The sequence below is a fragment of the Oryza glaberrima genome, chromosome 2, assembly GCF_000147395.1.
Source record: "Oryza glaberrima chromosome 2, OglaRS2, whole genome shotgun sequence".
Lineage (NCBI taxonomy): Eukaryota > Viridiplantae > Streptophyta > Magnoliopsida > Poales > Poaceae > Oryza > Oryza glaberrima.
The window spans coordinates 27,199,329-27,220,048 of NC_068327.1; the positions used below are offsets into that span (position 1 = coordinate 27,199,329).

The following is a 20,720-nucleotide window of genomic DNA, read 5'->3' on the forward strand; positions in this document are numbered from 1 at the left end:
GACACATCTGCCACCTTCTCCCGTCGAATCAAGAGCCCTTTGGTCCCATCACCCCTCCAGCTGCTCATCATCTTCCACTTTCAAGATTTCAAACCAAAAAATTCTCCATCCGGGCCGGGAGACCAGCTGGTCAAGGGCCGGGAGACCAGCTGGACGCTTCAATTGCAGTGAGAAGGAGAGCCATCCTCATCCATCCCTCTGCGCGCGGATTCCCATCCATCCATCTGCTCGTGCGGATCTGGAATTTCCGAGAGGAAGAGGCATGGTGAGTTTGCAGGCCACCGAGCGGCGTGCGGTCCCGTTCGTGGTCTTCACGCCACTCGCCCCGACTGCCGTGCTGAGCAGCAGGAGGGGTGATGGGATCTCAGATGAACTTATTGCATGCATATATCATATGACCACCACTTTTTACACTTTTTAGACTGCACCTTCGTAATGCATGATTATGTATGGTTGGCTGGCCGGCCACATGAATGATCAATAATTCATTTTCTTTTCAAGTCATGCAAAATGCGTGTGTGTTCGTGTCTTTTTCATAAATACTCATATTTTGAGTTAGATTAAACGTGCATTAAGATATTAGAGGTAAACAAAATAGATATAGAAATCAATTCACATCACTTTCCATCAACACGTTGCGGGGTTGTATGAGGGATTGGAGGCAAACAAAATAAGTATAAAATCAATTAATTCCCATGTTTAAGTTGAGTGATTGGAGGCAAACAAAATACCACAGTTTTCTATAGGATGGTTAGACACAACCTTGGCATTAAACTCGTTGCGGTTGCCATAGTTAAATTAAGGAAAAAGCGTGGACATATACTCTAGCCGCAATAGCCGTCTATTTTTTAAAAAAAAATTATGGAAGAAGTGTGAACATATACTCTGGCGAGAGCAAAACATTTTCTACAACTCTTGACTAATTTTGTATAATCTGCAAAAATGTTGTTGTTTTTTTTTCTCTAATTGGTATAGTTTGCCAGTGTACACATATTTTCATCTTAGAATTACTTATGTAAACTTTTTAACTTAAATCATATGAAACATTTATCTTAAACTACAAAATGAAACATTTATCTTAAACTACAAAAATACAACTAAGAGATTTAGTTTGAGTGTTTGAGGGAAGGAAAAAGAACTCATATTTAGAAAATACACAAAACGAAACGAGATGAGTTATTAGTGTATAATTAATTAAACATTAATTATTTTTAAACTTAAAAATTTGGTTAATTTGTGTTTTCTAACATTTTTTTAAAAAAAAACATCGTTTAACAGTTTGGGAAGTGTGCGTGCGAAGAAGAAGAAAAATCTTCTCTCTTTATCAATTTATCAAACGCAGTATATGTTGGGAAAGCAACGGCATTAAATAGCAATTCCGGATGAACGTATGGAGCACACAATTTTGCGAGCAAAGAGCCAACGTATTTCATAATCATCTATAACGGTCTATAAGGAATAAGTCCACTTCATATCCCCCATCTTTCCATCGAGTTTAACTCGTATCCTTAAACCGCAATACCGGAATCTTAACCCTCAAACTTACAAAGTCAGGTTAAATTAGATCATATGGTAGTATGTGTGGCCGGTTTTGCCGACATAATAACATCTTAATAAGAAAAAGAAAACTGAAAATACCATTAGGCCCATATGTAAGTGGTTACCTTACATTCTTCCTGTGATTCTCCTCTCATCTTTTCTCTTCCCCTCCTCTCCTCCATGCCGGGGAGCTTCTCCTGTCGGTGGTGAGCTTTGCGACGGTCAGGGTACTTATTCTGGTGGTTGCGGAGGGTGCCGGGTGTGAGGTGTCCAGAGAAAGAAGGAGATCGTCATCGTGGGTGCCGGCGTGGCGGGCCTGGACACGGGGGTCGCCCTGCACCGCCTCGGCGTGGACGCGACCGTGCTAGAGCAGGGCGCCTGCGCCCAGATTATGGTCAAACCCGTTCAGGGCAGTCTGTCCCCAAAATCAAGCTAATCATGGCAGCCACCCACACACACGCCATCCTCTCCACTTCCCCTCTCAGAGCAAGGATAATAACATAGCCAACTGCCAGCTCTATACTAATACCATGTCATTTATGGCAATCACTAATATAATAGGTTGGCTGTTAGGTTAGCTGTTTGTTTACCTCTATTGAAGATTTAGATATTTAATATTGAATATTTAGATATTTAATATTCGCATGTGCACCTTATCTCCTCGTATCTGGTTGGAAGAAAGATTTTTTCCTTGTGTGTTGCGCTTCAGCCGAGTGATAGATGAAACGCCCGCTCCATCTTTTTCTTCCCTTCTCACTCCTCCACGTCGGATTTTGCTGACGGGTAACATGCTAGCGCCGGCTAATTAGGATATATTAAACCTGCTCTCAAGTGCTGCCGCCTCCCGAGTCCCGAGGTGTTCCACGTCGCCGTCCTGCTCGTGTTTGATCTGCTGACGACGGTCGCGTCCCATGTGGTTTCTTCTCCGGATTCGATCGTGTCCAGGAGTCTAATTTGGTATTTCTCTCTTGGTGGTTTTCAATTCTCCTGATACATTCAATCTATGTGTTAGGTGCAGTAGTTATCTCGTTGATTGCTCAATGTTTTTCTCCCTTTCGTCCTAGCAATTAGCAGATTGATCTTGGTTCCTATAATTCGTCGCTTGGAGGAGAGGAGAAGAAAAGAGAGGAGAGGGGAAGCAGAGGAGGAAGGTGAGAGGAAACCACTTATATGTGGGCTTCACTATTTTAAACCGACCACACATACTGCTATAAGAGTATTAGACCTAATTTAACCCGGTTTTGTAAGTTTGGGGGTTAAGATTTCTGATATTGTGCTTTAAACTCGACGGGAAGATGAGCGACGTAAAGTAGACTTATTTCGGTCTATATTTTCACGGGCCCAAGCATCCCAGGAAGTGCCTCCTTGTAAATGGGCCTGGACCTGTTGAAAAGACAAGCGGGCCACGTGGACTGGTACATGTACCTTGTGCGGCCGTTTCCGAGTTGAAACAATGTCCGCCGCTACAACCGGGTTCACTTTTTTATTTTTCATTCGAACGTGCACATCACGGAGATTTGTCTATTGCTCCGACATTGCCGACCATGCAAAAGCACAAACTAACATGATGAATGATGGGTGACCCAGCGTGACCGACCGCTGTGATCTCGGTTGCTACTACCATCCAGGCTCCAGCACACCACCTTCTTTTCTTTAGGGCCTGTTTGATACAACTTCAACTCCAACTTCACCTTTCCTGGAGTTGAAGCTCAGCCAAACAGTTTCAGCTCCACCAAAATTAGGAGTGGAGCTGGGTAGAGCTCTCTCACAAAATAAACTAGAGTTGTGGAGCTCTAGACCCAACTCCTGAAGCTAAATTTAGGAGTTGTAACTGTACCAAACAGGCCTCTCGTAGAGTAGCTGTAGCTCCGGAGCTAGTGCGCTACCGCGCTAGCTCCAATCACCGGCCTAATTAAGTGCCCTCGTCATCAAGTTTCTAGTAGCATGTTCTTGGCAGGTTTCACGTCAAGTTTCGTCCTTTGTCGTTTGATTTGTGCTTGACGACGTTCCAAGATCACGGAAACATCAAACATGCAGGCAGAGGTAGTTCCCATGGTCACTACGCGGCGCCTTTGATTGTTTTCTGATGCCTACTACTACCTTGAAAAAGCGACGAATTTACGTGAACTACTCCGTATATATACCGATTTTACTTGAAGGTTGAAGCACGCATCGTAGCGTACCGCGTACGTGCTCTCGCATACATAAAAAACTGTACTATTTGCTCGCGATGCACGTACTAAGTTATGTGAATTAAATTAAAGAGGTATACACATGGTCAGAATTAACTGTGCCGTCCAGCCAGACGCATCGGTACTACAGCAGCGACGGACGGGTCAATTTCTGGGGACGTATGCTCGGCCACCTGTCGAGCGCCATCAAATGGCACCAGGACAATGCAACAATCGCATCACCGGTTAATTAAGCTGTTCAGCACGGTACATATTGCAACATTTCATACTCCACAAGCATAGAAAAGCAACCAGTTAACAGGACAATCAAGAGTATCACTTTAATTAACCTTGAAAATTAAACTATAGCTAGACCAACATGCTTTTCAACGATCTGTTTACCAACCTGGGGAGATTTTTATTATCTCTAAATTCCTCTCCTATCTTTACACACGGGATTGATACAGCATCAAACACACTAACACGCCACCAAACAATCCAAAGGGTTTAACAAAAACACAAACCCGTTTTTACGTAAAAAAGCGACTATATTTGGTGGGGTTTTATGAAAGAAAAAAGTGAGAGATCTTATAGGCAAATTTAGCTTCTACATTGGCGGCGACATCATAGGGCTAGGATGGACCCGGCCCGGACGCTGTTGCCCCGCTCCTGTGGGCCCTCCACCTCCCTGCGTGAGGAGGGGGCCCCACGTGTCAGCTTCCCGGCGCGGCGGGCTTTCTCCGTCCTCTCCGCCGCCGCGTCCGCCTCCATCTGCTCCCGCCTGCACTCCTCGCTGCAGAACGGCGTGTCCCCTCTGCTCGATCGGCACACGACCGCGTGAGATGAGATCCCATGGCGTTTGGCGAAGAAGAAGAAGAAACGGAGAGGGTGAAAAGTAGAGGGGAGAGATCGAGCGGGCGGCACCTGTACATGAAGATGTCGCGGTTGCCGGCGAGCCGCTTCCGGCAGAGGAAGCACGCGTCAAGGAAATGCGTGTGCCCTCCCCTCCCCATCTCCTCGATCGATCGGATCGCCGCGCGCAGCCACACCACACCAGCTTCTCCGCCGCCGCCGCCGCGCGTCGACCTGATTACTCCGGCGCGAGATCCGGTGGTGCCGTAGAATAGGCCGTGCGGCCGGCTGACTCCTCCGGCGAGATCCGGTGCGGATTCCCCTCGCTTGCGGCGGAATCGCCCGTGGTTTCCCTGGATTCTCTGATGCGTTTCTGCGTGTTCTCAGTGTCCAAAATTCGTGATGCTTGGTGGGGAGGCAAGCGAAGGATGCGCGGGCTATTATATAGTGGGAGGGGTAGAGAGGTGTCAGTAAGTGGGACCGGAGTGGAGATCGTGCGGGTCCCACCTGTCTGTGGGCTCTGGCAGGATTCCGCGTGGAGACCGACGCGCTGGTGTTGTGGCACGGGAGGTGGGCCCCACGGTCGCCGACCCGCTCGTCCATCTGCCGCCTTCCAGCTTGCCCCGGCAGTGCTGTGGAGTGGGCCCTCTCCGGTTGGTGGACCCAACAAGTCAGTGGTAGTAGGAGTAGCTAGGAATGGGGTTTCAGGCTTTGCTTCTGGATGAATCTTCTGACGATCACCGCCGGATCAAAACAGCCTTGCAGTTCAGTCTAAACAAAATAAAGAATGCCCGCTCCTTGCAGCACATGTACACAATAAACACGGAGATTTTATATAAACTACAGTTTCTCTATTTATTTTTCATGATTCTTAACAGGATCGGCAATTATTAAGCCCCTGTCAGATACTCAGATCTTCAAGATCTTGCGGCCCTGGCAGCTCTGGAAAAATCTTGAGAAAGTCACACGGTACCTTTGGTTCTTTGAACAAGAAGAAGAAGGGCTGTAGTTTCGCCGGCGACCAGTGGTCCGCAAGTTTCAGCCTGGAGAGGCATGAATGATGCACGGGTGTTTGGGAGAGAGGGGCTAAACTTTAGCCCCTCTCTCCCAAACACCCCCCTATTAGTTGGGCTACTCACATCAACGACCTGGAGCACTGCAAGGCCTGCCTCGTGGCCTGGATCCTCCATGAAATGCTGACAGAAGAGCTGAGTCGTCTCGTCCCGTAATACTGGACCAGTGGACCATCGCATGGCGGGCGTTTCTTCTGCAGAAATCTTCTGAACTTTAGAATTAAGGTTGCCATTTCTATCTTACGGGCTCGCTTATTAATTAAGCGCACGTAGTACCGGTTGCGGTGTGGCTGACGCCTTACGGCGGGCAACAACTGCACAAGCCGTTTAACTTCATCCCAAAGGAATCCATCAAGTGTGGTTGGTCATCAGGCTGAGTTTGCAGTTTACAGGTGGCAGTCAAAAGAAAGCGTAAGAGCACAAAGATTGACTCCGAATATTGGCTGCCCTTATGGATTCCGTCAAAGTTCGAGCCATGCCTCAGCGCATTTTCGTTACGGTAAGTCGGTAATTAACATGGTTAATTAGTAGCTTCTCACTTGGGAAACTCCTTTTATCCCTTAACAGAATACCTCCTCGTTTTTATATATTATTTAAATAATCATAAAAAAAATTAACATGATAATCAATATAACATATACTCCCAAGTAAATAAGCAAATTCACATTTAACAGTCGCAAGTAAAAAAAACAAATTTCAGCACGACTAGCGTGTCCTATTCGCACTAAAATTTATTATTTTTTTATTTGTACAAGATACATTTGAATTTGTATGTTAGTGGAGTAATATATCATATATTGATCTATCTTGTTAAAAATTTTAAAATTTTTTGATGATTTTTCGGATGACATGCATAAAACGAAATTATATCCTTGAGAGGTATAAAAGAGTGATATTGTGGAGAGTAAAAATCTAATTACATCACACTTACATGTTAGAGTCGAGCAATGACATCTTAGCTAAAAGAGTGATTTTGTGGAGACGTGTGTGTCTTAGAGCAGGTACAATAGCAGGCTATTAGCCAACTATAAACATATTTTAATGAGATAAACGATGAGAGAGAAAAGCAGCGGGCTACAGATCTGTAGCCATAAGTAACTATTGTATGAATTGGCTATTAGATTGGCTATAGATGAATTGGAGCTAGTAGTGGGCTGTACTATTAGACTTGCTCTTAGGAAACCTTGGGGAGTCTTGGCTTAAAAAATAAGCTGATGTGGAGCTATCACCTAGGAAGTTGCATTATGTGAGTTGTGTCGTTGTTGTGGTGTGGTTATTTTTGGCGTCTTTGATGATTATATATACACTCGAGAGAAACCACACCACGAGACCACTTAACATTGGTTTTCCCTTCCCTCTTTCAGCGCATGCTGCCAAAACGATGTCGGGTGTAAAGTTGTGATGCCTACTGCCAATAGGATGCTTGTGTAAACTAATTTGCTCATCATCTAATATATTCACACACAATCATTTTGCGTGCTCGAAAAAAAAACCACTTTACAATGTAAATGCCCTTATGAAAGGATAAATTAAACCGAACGGTTTGATTCCACAATCCAAAACTCTTCTAAAACACGAATATTAGGGAAAAACCTAATATAAAATAAGTAGAAGGGGCAAAGTTTCGAACCCAGATCGGTTAACCCACCACATTGTGGAGCTAGCCGGAAGACCCTTGGACGTCTCTCAAATCCAAAGCTCTTCTCTGTTCGCTTTGGTTAAGTTCCGTTATTTTTAGCTTAATTATATCATCAACCTGATTATATATTCATGCCAAACTTATAATAATAGGATTTATTGAAAACAAATTCTTCAACATTACTTAGATAACTTTTTTACAAGCTAATTGTTAGTTACAATACATAACATCTAATTTATACCTATAAACAAGTATTTATATCACCAACCAACTTTTATCCGCATTTCAACTTAAAAAGAGCATGCCTTAAGACATGTAACAGGTTCCAAAGGTAATATAAATATGCTTAGTTGGGTACTATTGTGCAACTAGACAGCCAACAGATCGAACATCAACAAAGGAAAATGAAGACGAGATGGAATAGAGAGGGCGTTACAATATACATTAGAAAAGAGCTCATAGGCTTCTTTTGACAGCCCGGTCTGAACCAGTACGAAGTAAATAGACCAAACACGAGAGCAGGACGCCTGGACGAGCATGCTGTTCTAACCAAACCTGTATATATATATGCTCATCAGCAAGCATAATGCACAAAAAAAACTCTTCTATAATTACTTCACCGTTTTCCCTACCACAAACGTGGGAACTCGGGGTCGTGGTGGTGGTTCCTCTCGATCGATCCATGGACTCTTCGAAATGTCTAGTACACACCTGTACTTGTATATGTAGTATCACCCCAGTTGAACGCGTGTGTGCATGCATGCGTAACATGCATGCGCGCGTGAGTCTCCAATCCGGCAAAGGGCGCGCGGCTTGGTGTGGTGCCGAGCTGAGCTCTCTCTCGATCTCTACCTCTGCGGCTGCAGCTGACGCTGGGGCGCGCGCTCTGATCGGTGGTGGTGCGCCGCCGCCTGCGCCGTGGGAGAGTACTGCTGCTTCTTCCTCCGGTGCCTGTTCCTGTCCATCTCGATCTGCTCCCTCCTGCACTCCTCGCTGCAGAACGGCGTGTCCCCTCTGGCGAACGAACGACATGGTTTAGCTCGATTTCATGGTGTGTGTGCAGCCAGGCGGTGGTATGGTTGAGGGACCATCACCTGTACATGAAGATGTCGCCGGCGAGGCCCTTGCGACACAGGGTGCACTCGTCGAGGAAGTGGTGCGCCTCCTCCACCTCCGCGTCCTGGACGCAGAACACGGACGGGGTGCCCTGCCTCGCCGCGCCGCCCCTGCCAACGTTCACCGCCTTCGCGCCGCCGCTGCTGCTGGTGGTGGTGCCCGGCCGGATGGCCTGCGCGCTGCCGCCGCCGGAGAAGACCGCGGCGAAGTCGGGGTTGCCGAAGGCGTGGAAGTAGGACGAGGTGAAGTCCATCGATCGGGTCGTCGATCGGCGCCGCCGCGCGCACGTCTCGCCGCGGCACACCTACGCAGTCCGGCCTGCCGGATCCGGATCAGGCAGGCGAGCGAGCGACCGAGCGACGACGGCGATCGACCTCGGACTCTCGGAGGAGGGGCAGAGGTCGGGCGGAGGTGAGAGGCCGTTGGGAGGCAGGCTTAATACTTGCAGGGCAAAGAGCTTAACTGGCTAACTGTTTTACCAGCTAATCTCTAGCTTAATTTTCTTCGTCTCCAGGGGAACCACTCGATAAATGCGTGATGTCTAATTTGGAAAAGGGAAAATGGTTACAAAACACAGCAAAAAGGTGACCTGTGTTGATTCCGTTGCATGCATGCACCTAAAGATAGGTTATTACTACCGTGTGGCACCTATTTTTACTGCATCCATGACCCTGGTGACCTGGCCAATTAATTCGCCAGAGACGACGCATGAGTAATTGTCTGCTTGACAGGCAGCATTTCTACGATGTATATTACTCCGTACGAGATTGCATCACGATTTGGCCGGTCGATCGCCATGCAAGTCGAGGCTACGGCCAATGGAAGTTCGACATCACAACCATTCGTGATTCCAAGGTACCTTACAGATACTCTAGGAGTAATTAAATAGACATTCCCGTCACGTCGACAAGCGCTCCAAGACAACACACAAAATTGCCCTTCATTTGTTTCGTTGTGACGAGGTTCATGATAAGCTGGAAGCACGCAAAAACATTTTTATACGGCCATGATGGCGAGCGAGGACAGGAAAACGGTGGAATTTCTCTGCTGCCGCGCGCTAAAAACCAATTGAGCCGCGCACCTGATGGTTTCGTGCACGCAGCTTCCTGAAATCAACGTACAACAACTACGCAGTGCCCTTTCGTTCTACAGGAGGTATATATGCATGCGATGCTCACCGTGTACACCTGAAGGCTCTCACATGGTTTGGCACTTCGGTTTTGAGTTTGGACGTGGACTGCGTTGTCGCGAGCTAGCAGAGGGGACAGCGGCCGTAACATGGCCAGCCAGCACAGCACTGCACTGCACCGCACAGCAGCTAGCGCACCACGGCGATCGAGTTGGTGCCAACCGTGTGCGACGCGACACGTACGTGCGAACGCGCGCGTGCTCGTGCTGAGCTCGGTCTCGGTCTCGACGGATCGGTCGATCTCACGTGTGCGCCCTGAACAACCAGCAGCCGCAGCCTGCATACCCTGCCTTGCCTTTGCGCCCAAGTGGGTTCGTGCTGGGCTTCAGGCACAGGGGCGCGGGCAAATAATTTGGCGTGCTTAGATGTCGTAACGTGTCAAGAATCTCAGCTCGCACGGGAAGAGGGCTATCAAGTGCACCCTTGCGTTATTGAATTTGGCCTAGATTGCCTAAAAACGATTCTTTTCTCTCTTGGAGCGTGCACTGTGAGCACATGCATGGTTGCAACTTGCATATACCAAGGCCCAGCAATGAAATATTATCTCTCTATTATATACTAAAAGTCCATAAAACTTCCTACAAACGCTCTCAAGCCGCCACGTGGGAGTCCTATAAACAATCTTAAAACGTCACGTGTCACTTTAATAAACAACTGGACCCACTATTTTTAATTAGTATTAGAAAATTGTTTTTTCACCTCCCTCTCCTATCTCCACGGGCTCACATCCAAGCAGCCCCCGCACGTCCGTACGAACGTACAAACGTACGTAACGAAACTACCTGCACACTACTCATTGGAAAAACAAATAAAAAAACTATTCATTGGAAAAAAAATGAAAAAGAACATATATATGTATGCACATCTGCACCCACGCGCGGTTGGAAAAGGAGCGATCAATCCTTACCCCTTTATTTTCTTCGGTTGTTCACTATCTAAAATTTTATAAAATATGTGATGTATCTTATTTATAAAAAATATTGCATCCGTATTACCTATATATTTTAATTACAAAAAGTTATCATGTGGACGTATAGTCTTAATAACTATATATGTGTGTTTTAATAACTGACAACTAAGTAATCTCCTAAGCCGCCAAGTACATTGTTGACCAATTAAATATGGTTGATCAATTAGTTTATACTATTCATTTATCTTAGCAATAAATTATTTATGTATGTGCATACGTATTGTTTTTATTTTAGATACCTTGATGATCATAATTATAGGCCATTAAACTTCCTATAAATGCTTCTAGGCTTCTAGCCCGTCACGTGGCACCCTATAAACACTTTCGAGTTGGTATGTGGCACTTTAATAAAATAGAGAAATTCGACCGTCGATTTTCATTTAACTCAATGAACCCATTATTTTAAATCGTTAGATCTATCATAAGAAAAATGTCCCTCTGTTCATGACTCTGCGCAGCATTCTCACGCATCTACCTAACCTACCCTGCCTCCGTTCCTCTCTTTTTTTTTCTATTTCCATGATAACTAAAATTATTATTAATTTTCTTTATGGACCTAAAAATATCCATCAATAGATATCAAACTACTAGATCTAGCAAGCTCTTCCTCTATACTCTCTTTATAACACAGTAAACATCATACAAATATTTCTAAATAACTACATGGCACTCTTAAATTAGAGAAAATCCAAAAAAAATATTTAACCATCGATTTCTACTTAAATCGATTTTAGGTTGTTAGATCTATCTTTTTTAAAAGAATGATCAAATGTACCAAGGTCGCACCAACATATATGACCAATTATTTCATTATAAATTAAAAAATCATATAAATTTTGATAAAAGGAAACACATCTCATCATTGATTTTCACTTGAATTGTTGATATGTTATTTTAGGCTATTGGATTTATCTCATCAAAAGAGAACAACAGGACCTCCACCGTTAGGTTAGATTGATCTAATTAACCAGAGCCTCAAAATTAAAGAAAAAAAAATTCTATGATGCACCTCCTGCGGTTGCAGGAGATCGCCATCACCGTGTCAAGTTTCTCTGATGAGCTACAACTTTATATCGTATACAACACAACTTCAACTTTATAAACATGGATCCGTCCCATTCATATTTTCATGTGCTAAATTGTTCACCTAGACAAACCAACAATTGATATATACTGGAGCATAGTCGTAAAACATGCCATAGACATATAATACCACATATAAGCAACAAACAACTAGGGGTGAATTAGTTTTCCGGCAAGTTCAAGTAAAACCGAATTTACGTGTGGCGCGATGCATACAAAAGGAGGTTTAATTAGGAGGCAAAAATATGTAGTATAAACCACATATATTGCAAACCTAAAAACTATCACATGATATAAAAATAAAAGTTTGAGATTTATCCACATCATCGTGAGTAAAACTTTTATTTCCAATATACCTCCACAAATGCTTGTAGGTCATCTTACAGCAATGGACATAATAAACTACCATGATTGTTTAAATTCCTAAGTCTTTCTAACAAAGAAGATAAAATAGGGTAGATATTGTGGGCTTCGCATCGAAGATTATGCACAAGTTGCGTGAACACACCGTGTAAACCAACTCTCACACACACACACACACACACACACACACACACACACACACACACACACACACACACACACATATATATATATATATATATTATATTGGGAGTAAGAAAAAGACATTTATACTCTTAAGACTGTCAGAATTTTTGTTACGGCTAAAATATAATGAATTTAAGGGTAACACTTTACACATAAGTGTAATACAAAATGCCTAATGCACATTAGCTAAAAAAAGTTATAAAGAGTGATTGTCTGGAGTATATAAATTCCTAATGTTTAATTATAAATTTTAGAGTAAAAATATTTAAATCATGACGACACTTATGAAAAGTCGACACTGCAATAATAATCACACATGCGGAGTTATTTTTAGCTATGAAATAATATTCGTAGGCTATGTGAAATCTCACGCACTCTTCCCCTTAATTTTTTTCTCCCCTAAAAGAATAATCTCACGCACTCTACACAAAACAATGAGTTGTTTCCCACAATCCAAAATCAATTTGGACTACAATAGACTTTTTTATTTGGAATATATATATATATATATATATATATATATATATATATATATATATATATATATATATATATATATTCATATACACTAAGGCACCCATTAAAAATGCAGCATATAGAAAAAAAATTACCAGGTGCATCTTAGCAACGAGATACAATAATAAGTTGTAAAATATCTAGCAAATTTTACTACATACCAGAAAGACCTATCAAGTTCTATCAATTGTTGGCAAACAATAATATGGGCACAAGTACCATTATTTTCACATAGGGATTTCCAACTTTTTAATTGTATGAATAGTTATTTTCGTCACAACTACGCAAATGATTTTTGTGAGCATTCTTTTCACATTTCTCAAGGAAAAAGTAAACAATAAAAATTCAATTAAAATGAAAAATGCTTTACTTTAATTTCAACTTATTTTGTTAGAACTATTTCCAAAACAAAATAATATACATGCCCGCGCGAATGCGCAGGCTACCTTGCTAGTTGGTAGTAAAGCATGATGGTTTGTTTTATTAACTAACTCCAAAGTCCGCTTTAGCGCATTACCTTTGGCCCTTTTGCTCTACTAAAACTAGGCGGTAAAGAAAAGAATAATCTTTTGCTATATGCCAGGATTCCAATGGGTTGCACTCCGTACAAATGGAACCGGAGGATCGAATTTGTTCGATGTTACTGTTCGTGATATATGACCTGGAACCATATATTTATGGATGAATGTAGTACTAATTTTTAGAGAAGTATAAACCCATTTACATTCGTAGAATCAAAGACTTCGTAGGTTGATGTCTCCTGAAATGCAGGAACAATGAACAGGGTTGTTATATATTTGGTTGCTACTATATTTTAGGCTAAGATTTGGCATGCCAATTTTTTGTTGGCCACAATTTTAGCAAGATCTGACAAAAAATTGTGCCTATGACATATGAACACCAGGTAAAGTTTTTTCAAGCCAAATGTGTAATAGCAACCTAACAATACAGTAAGCTGGTCAAACTTCCTTATCAAAGATATAGCAAAATGTGGCTACTACTAACCAAACATCCCCGGAAGTGACAAATGTGCCAATTAAGTAGATTACATGAACTAGCTGCTAACCAATATGTTACGCGGTTATTTGTTATTTATATTTTAAAATAAAAAATATTTATGTTTTAATGATTTTGAAATTCGTAATTAATAACAATCGAGTTATACTCGGCCTATAATTTTAGTTGTAACAGTTCTATATTTGACAAGTCTAGCTAATATTTAGAATAAATAAAACTAGTAGATTGTATTCATATTGGAGTCTCAATTTTCATAACATGCATATATATGGGTTTTTACGGGATCCATGATATTTAATGCAAACCTACCATGATCTATATAATCAAGTACTACTAGATTTTTTTTAGTTGATATAAGAGTTTTTATGGCGTTCACGAAAAAAAGTAAGAGTTTTTATGATGTGTTCGATTAATATAGGTGTAGTAGATGGATGTATTATTTGGTATCAGAATAATTTTATAGTGGACATGAAGGTGGGGGCTACGGGTATACGGTCTTCAGTCGAAGTGATACTGTACGATCTACTGTATCCTAATTCTTACAGGTAACTGAAAACTTCTTGGCAACATTAGAGCACCACTGGTTACGTTGATGAGCACGGTACTGCAGCTCAGTTGCAAATGCAAATTCTTTATGTCAAATACTACAACTTCTCTTATTTCTTCCAGATCAAGAAAAAAAAAGAGTTAAGCAAAGGCCGTATATATACAGCACAGCATACAAATGAATACCTACAAACACATACCAGTTGCACACACACGCTGCTGCAGTGTGGGCAACGGAAAAACAAAGCCTGTAGTAATTCACAGGCACACGAGCTAGCTAGAGCTAGCGCTCGAGCCGATCTTCAATAATCTCCAAGACGGCTGGGTAGACGCGCAGGGCTGTTCGCCGCCGTCGATCGAGCTGAACACCTATGGATTATATTACGTGTGTACAGCAAACAAGCCGATGCCGGAGACGACACATTTTTTTAGATAATGGAAATGGATTACATCTCCGGCTTCTGTCATAAAACACATAGCCATAGCCGGAGACGACACATGCCGCGATAATATTTCTACCGGGCCCAGACCGGGATGCCGTGCGGGCTCTGCCGCCGCTGCGGCTGCTGCTCTCCCCTCGCGGCGGCGGGCTGCTTCTTCGCCCTCTTCTTCATCATCTCCGACGCGTCGTCGGCGTCGATCTGGCGCTGCCTGCACTCCTCGCTGCAGAACGGGGTGTCGCCTCTGCACGCGCGCACAAAGCAGAAAACCACCGGTCACAAACCAGAACGCGCGTGCGGCAAGCTACAACGTACACTACAAACTCCATGCGGCGCTCACCTGTACATGAAGATATCCTTGTTCCCGGCAAGCATCCGCCCGCAAAGGAAGCAGGCGTCGAGGTAGTGGTGGTGGCGCCCGCGGAGCTCGCCGGCGACGTCGACGTCGCGGGACGTCGTGCGCCGGGGGCTCAGCGACGGTGAGACTGACTCGAGGTTGCCAGCGGGCTCCAACTCCAAGGTGGCGGAGAAGTAGAAGTAATCCTCCATGGCTCGGATCGGTGGCCTCTTCTTAACTTGCTGCTGCTTCTTAATTGGTTGCAAGGGAGGAGACAGAGACAGTTGAGATCTCTGGGCTGAAGAGGACTGTGGTTATATAGAGGAGAGGAGTGACCGGAGTTTCAGTTTGCCTCCTCTGAGTCTGTTCTCATCTAGTTTTGTTAGTGTGTTCTAAAATTTTGGCGGACGATGAATTACGGATGAAATCAATTATTTAATGACACAGATGAAAAAATTAAATACTAGAAAATTGAGAGATATGTTTAAAAATAATCTAAAAAGTGCTGAAGATATATTTTTTTTAAAAAAGGTGACATTCAATAGGTCGAGAAGTGCACCCACAATAATCCATAACCCCTGTTCTGAATGGCTTATGGACGACGGATTATTGCCGGTATGTTTTCTAAGCTTTTAAACGGTAAGATCTTCTTTTTTTAAAAAAAAATCATCAGTTTCTTAGTAAACGTTTTTAATCAACTTATCAACTTAATTAATTTACAATATATACAGCTCATTAGTTTTTTCCTTTAGATAATTGTTATAAACTCGGTTTCATTCACCATCCATCAGACCATCACTATTTTTGAAAAAACCCTTGGACTAACAATAGATTGCTCTTGTCGATCATCTCTCCAGCAGTTTTTATATCATTGATGCTCTTCTTAGCTGAACTTGTTTTAAATACATTTGATCCGTGAACGTGTATCATTACCAGAGTGACGATAAAATTAAAGATAGTACAGAAGAATGATAAAAAGACAAATTATTAATTACGTCCGCGGAGACTTTGCATTAACGTAGAAATGGTAAAAATCAATCCTGAGGTCATGCATAACGCATAGCTGAACATTTTATTATCATATTAAAAACAACCACGTTCGTATGCATGTGGCGTTACTATGATCTTCCCTTGCCAAAAGTGAAAATTATATTGCTGCAGGAAAACGACAAGCCAATCGTAAACTCATTGTCCCAATTGAAGTCTTTGTTAAAAGCATGGGGAGTAAGATGTAAGAATACATCCATCCTCCAACGAAAGGTTGGATCCTCCAAATTAAAGAAAGCAAGACAGAAAAAAAATTGTGGTTATTACCAGGTTAGGCATCTAGCTGGCCAAGTGGCAACAAATCTAAAGCTGGCTCCTTTGAGTGCTATGTGGCGAATCAGGTGGCCGAGCAAGAGCAAAACCAGGGCGCAGGGTGGCAATTGGCATGGTCTTCTGATGATATTATAAGGAGCAGCTACACCTCGTGGGCTCACGACCCCTATATTCTATGCGTTCACCCCTTTCCATTTCTCGGCCCCTTTACTTTGTACACGGCCCGTCCAATTTGATGGATAGAATAGTTTTGTTTCTAGAAGTCATCACTTGCTCCTGGTTTTTGGGTGGTTTTGTGTGTTGAGCAGTGCAGCATGCTTGCTTGGAACACCACTAACATAGTTGAATTAGTATGCAAATTGCATGTTTAACTTTTGTTGCAAGTGAAATAAACTAAGGAAGATATTTTAGTCAAACAGATAGGTGGTCAGCCATGGCGTAATTCTGTATTGGAGGTCAAAAAATCCTACACCCTCCGTCCAAGTTCATTTCTAGCATCTCTCATTTATCTCAAAATAAGTTTACTTTTTATAATCATTGAATCAGAATATATAAAAGCAGAGGATAATTATATTAAGAGAAAATCCATGAAATGCCATTGACAAACACTCTAATCCCAGAAATGCCATTGACAAGCGCAACTTCCTCAAAATGCCATCGTACAAGCGTTTTTCTCCCCGAAATGTCATCACAACCATAGTGCTGTTAACTCCTCTCCGTTAAGTTGTATGAAAAGACAATCTTACCCCTGGGCAACCTTTTTGCTAAAACAACATCATTTTGTATTGTTTGCTCACAGAACATTATTTTGAATTGATGCATATTTAAATTCACAGACGTGTATTATTTTGCTACCAATCAAATTATTTCAAAATTAAATTCACAAATTTTGGCATCAAAATTATTTCAGAAATTTTGCTATCAATTATCAGGGTTGTGATATGAGCAAAAATAGGGGCATCAATTATCAGGGCGATACACACAGAAAGTACCAATCATGATCAACATGAATTTTCACAAAATAAAGGGTTCACAGTACTTAGCATCACAACCCAATATAAAGAGTACTTAGCATCACAACCCAATATAAAGGGTTCACAGTACTTAGCATCACAACCCAATACAAGAGTACTTTGCATGTTTAATACATCTTAGTTCAGACAATACATGTGACAGTAAGAAACTCAATCAATTATTCTCCTCTTGCTTCTAGTCCCCATTGCTGGACTACTCTTCTTGCTTCTAGTTCTCATTGCTGGACTGTCCTGTGGTACTTCATTATTCTTCCTCCTTTTGGCAGGTGGAGTAGTAGGTTGTCCTGTTGGGGATGGTTTTCTCTTGATTTTCTTGTCTTTGTCCTCCTTCTTCCCCTTCCCCTTCTCCTTCCCCTTCCCCTTGGCAACAGGTGCAGCAACATGTTGTAGTGGCACAATGGTCATAGAGCTGAAAAAAAAAGTTATTTAGCAATCGATTTAAGTTGGCATTAATCAAGTGCAATGGGTACAGTAAAAAACAAAAATGGCTACCTTGGTAAGGATGGCAAAGGCTCATTATTAGACTCAAGTCCAGAATCACTAATTGTCCCACCAACGGCACTTTAAAACCATATATTACACATTAGTTAAGTTGCTGCAGCCTAGGAGCAATAAAAGGTTAACAAAGTGGAAAGTGGAAGATAGAAATTTCACCTTGATAGGCTAGCCAAGATTTGACTTGACATAGCAGTAGGATCAATGTTTTCAGTGGCAGCAGAAGTAGATTTTGGTTTTGATTTCCTTTTCAGTTTTCTACAGGAAAATGAAAATAAGTGAAGTTTGTTGGCAAAGGAAATCAACATGAAGATATGGATATAGAAATCACCTTTGTTTTGCCACTAAAGCATAGGCCTCTTTGGCTTCTGGATCTGCTTCTTTGCAACTTGTCCATCTATGGCCATAATTTTTGTAGATAGGACACTTTTGCTTACATTTGGTACCTGCTTTTCTCTTGCCCTTCTTATTCCCCTCAACCCCACCTTTGTGCCTTAAAGTTTTGGGCCTCCCTACAGAACTCTTCAATATTGGAGGATAAAGAAAGAAATCACGTGTATTCTTTGGCTACTGGAAAATGTCAGTTAGAGCTGGAATGCGGGCTGCATATGTGGCTTTAAATCTGGCCACACTATAGCATTCATCAACATAATCATGCACCTGCACCCCCCTAATAGATGTGATGAAGCACAAGGCATGAGCACAAGGCTTTCCAGACACTTGCCACTCTCTACATGTACATGTCTTCTCTTCAAGATCAACTACATGCCTCTTACCACCTTTTGTGAAAATGCAATAATAAGATTATGTCCATCAACATTAATAATGGGATTGCAAGTATAAAAATTCAATACGACATACAACATAACATTACCTGGGTCTTTATCAGTAACCTCGGCAATGAAGTCATCACTTCTATCTAGGTCAAAGTTTAGTCCTCTACTTTTCTCAAGAAGCTCCTTCATGACACAAGGTAGAATGATATTACCTTCCAATTTGGCTGCCACCTTCTTCCTCACACGAAATTTATCCATCACCTTTTTTCTAATCTTATCAACCAATTCGTATGGCATAAGACCTTTATGCTTTCTGATCCAATTGTTGAAGCACTTCGCTAAATTGTTGGTGATGCAATCAACCTTAGAGTGCGTGGAGAACTCGCTTCGCATCCATAACCTACAAAATAATCAAAGACAAAATATTACATTCAGCTTCAGTTCACGTACTGAAAAAACAAGTATTCGACTAAAAAAAGATACCTTTTGTGGTGGGTTTTCAAGTATGCTATAGCTTCAGGCTTTACTTCACCTATTGAAGCCATGTGTTCATCGAACTCTGTAGGAGTCCATGCATATGCTGCTGGCCATAAATGTTCCTCAAAAACTTTACCATGGAACTTGAGCTTGAAATTGGACACAAGGTGTCGCATGCATTCCCTATGCTCTACATAACCAAATACCTCTTTAATAGCATAGTCAATGCCTTTTCCTGCATCTGAACAAATTGATAGTCTAGCTGGTTCACCAATAGCTTTATGCAGTTTCTCCATGAACCAAAGCCATGTCTCACTAGTCTCCGAGTCAATAATACCATAGGCCACTGGGTGTAGCCAATTGTGTCCATCAATAGCACATGCAGTTGCTAGCTGACCTCTATACTTTCCTGTCAAGTGTGTACTGTCAATTGCTAAGTATGGCCTACAACCTCCTAAAAAACCTTGAATGCAAGGGTGTAGTGCCACAAATAGCCTTGTGAATCTCTTCTTGTCCTTGAATGTCATATGGTCAATGGCGACTATACTTCCTGGGGACCTCTTCTCGATCTCTGCCTTCCAACCATATAGCTTGTCAAAGCTACTATCCCAGTCACCATACAATTTACTCATAGCTAATTCCCTCCCAGAATGTACTCTCTTGTAGGGGATGGTTACCTTATGTGTGTCCTTTATCCTCCTTCGCAGTTCCATGGCCCCAACGCTAGCATCCTCACGTAGCCATCCCATAACCTTATCACAAACCCACGCTCTCTTTGCATTCCTGACCTTCTCGCTTTTTCTAGTACTAAGACAACCATGGTACATCTCATGGACCTTAATCTGAAAAAGAAAAAAGATGCAATTAGATAAGAAAATAACAAAATATGCAATGTAACACATTAATGTAACACATACCTGCACTGCTGGACCACCATGAATAGTTGATGCATGAAGCCTCCATCCACATCCTTCTTTGATACATCTAGCTCTGAATCTACTAGGATCAGTTTTTTCAACAAAAAAACTCGAATTCTTTCTTAATGGAATATTGAGCCACAGCCAATCTAAACTCACACATTGAAGGATAAATAGTCTCAACAGTCATGGGTGGGTTTTCTTTGTCATATGCAACTTGTGGGATTACTGGATCTGCCTGAGCATCTCGTGCAATCCACTCTTCATCATCACTATCAGTGATACTCAGATCATCTCCCCCTTCTACCTCAGGCACATTATCAGTTTCAGCAATAGAGTCATCACTCTCAGATGAAGAGTCATCACTCTCCGATGAAGAGTCATCAATACCAACTGAGCATTGTTTCTCATCATCTACACCTACATGCTCATAGTGCGGAATGGATTTTCTAGGTATGCATCACTTTTGGATGCCTGACTAGTGCTGCCTTCCTGAGTAAAAAATGCCTGAGAGGGGACTGAAAGTGATGGAGTGCAAGGCACAATAGCTTGGGACAGATTAATTTGGTTTCCCAGAGTGATTACCACTTTACCCCTTTTAGTATGATGGAAGCACTCAAACATTGCTGTCAAGTCCTGATCTTTGCATATTGGAATGAGTTCT

The 20,720-nt window shown here is 42.3% G+C and overlaps 3 protein-coding genes across 4 annotated transcripts; all 3 read right to left on the minus strand.

The window, feature by feature from the left end:
• Nucleotides 1-4,091: 4,091 nt before the first annotated feature.
• Nucleotides 4,092-4,971, minus strand: LOC127761430 (FCS-Like Zinc finger 2-like). The gene is made up of 2 exons (XM_052285723.1): nt 4,635-4,971; nt 4,092-4,524 (listed from the first exon to the last, which is right to left on the minus strand). Exons 1-2 carry the CDS (start codon nt 4,721-4,723, stop codon nt 4,335-4,337), a joined length of 279 nt encoding a protein of 92 aa, XP_052141683.1. The 5' UTR covers nt 4,724-4,971; the 3' UTR covers nt 4,092-4,334.
• Nucleotides 4,972-7,671: 2,700 nt separating this feature from the next.
• LOC127761429 (uncharacterized) lies at nt 7,672-8,877 on the minus strand. Of its 2 annotated transcripts, XR_008015248.1 has the most exons (3): nt 8,369-8,877; nt 7,907-8,288; nt 7,672-7,829 (listed from the first exon to the last, which is right to left on the minus strand). XR_008015248.1 is itself a non-coding variant. In XM_052285722.1 (2 exons), the coding sequence occupies exons 1-2, from the start codon at nt 8,641-8,643 to the stop codon at nt 8,123-8,125; spliced, it is 441 nt and encodes a 146-aa protein (XP_052141682.1). In that variant the 5' UTR covers nt 8,644-8,877; the 3' UTR covers nt 7,672-8,122. The 2 variants fall into 2 exon arrangements, 1 of the variants encoding a protein (XP_052141682.1); XM_052285722.1 differs by having other exon boundaries at nt 7,672-8,288.
• Nucleotides 8,878-14,463: 5,586 nt separating this feature from the next.
• On the minus strand, nt 14,464-15,282 carry LOC127764561 (FCS-Like Zinc finger 2-like). Its single transcript, XM_052289455.1, has 2 exons — nt 15,041-15,282; nt 14,464-14,944 (listed from the first exon to the last, which is right to left on the minus strand). The coding sequence occupies exons 1-2, from the start codon at nt 15,247-15,249 to the stop codon at nt 14,776-14,778; spliced, it is 378 nt and encodes a 125-aa protein (XP_052145415.1). The 5' UTR covers nt 15,250-15,282; the 3' UTR covers nt 14,464-14,775.
• Between the last annotated feature and the right edge of the window lie 5,438 nt (nt 15,283-20,720).

Excerpts from the sequence above, each read along its gene's own strand:
- LOC127761430 (XM_052285723.1), bottom strand. The coding sequence starts at position 4,723 with ATGGGGAGGGGAGGGCACACGCATTTCCTTGACGCGTGCTTCCTCTGC. Across the intron at positions 4,525-4,634 it reads CGCGACATCTTCATGTACAG|AGGGGACACGCCGTTCTGCA; the intron begins GTGCCGCCCGCT and ends CCGATCGAGCAG.
- LOC127764561 (XM_052289455.1), bottom strand. The coding sequence starts at position 15,249 with ATGGAGGATTACTTCTACTTCTCCGCCACCTTGGAGTTGGAGCCCGCT. Across the intron at positions 14,945-15,040 it reads AAGGATATCTTCATGTACAG|AGGCGACACCCCGTTCTGCA; the intron begins GTGAGCGCCGCA and ends GCGCGCGTGCAG.
- LOC127761429 (XM_052285722.1), bottom strand. The coding sequence starts at position 8,643 with ATGGACTTCACCTCGTCCTACTTCCACGCCTTCGGCAACCCCGACTTC. Across the intron at positions 8,289-8,368 it reads GGCGACATCTTCATGTACAG|AGGGGACACGCCGTTCTGCA; the intron begins GTGATGGTCCCT and ends TTCGTTCGCCAG.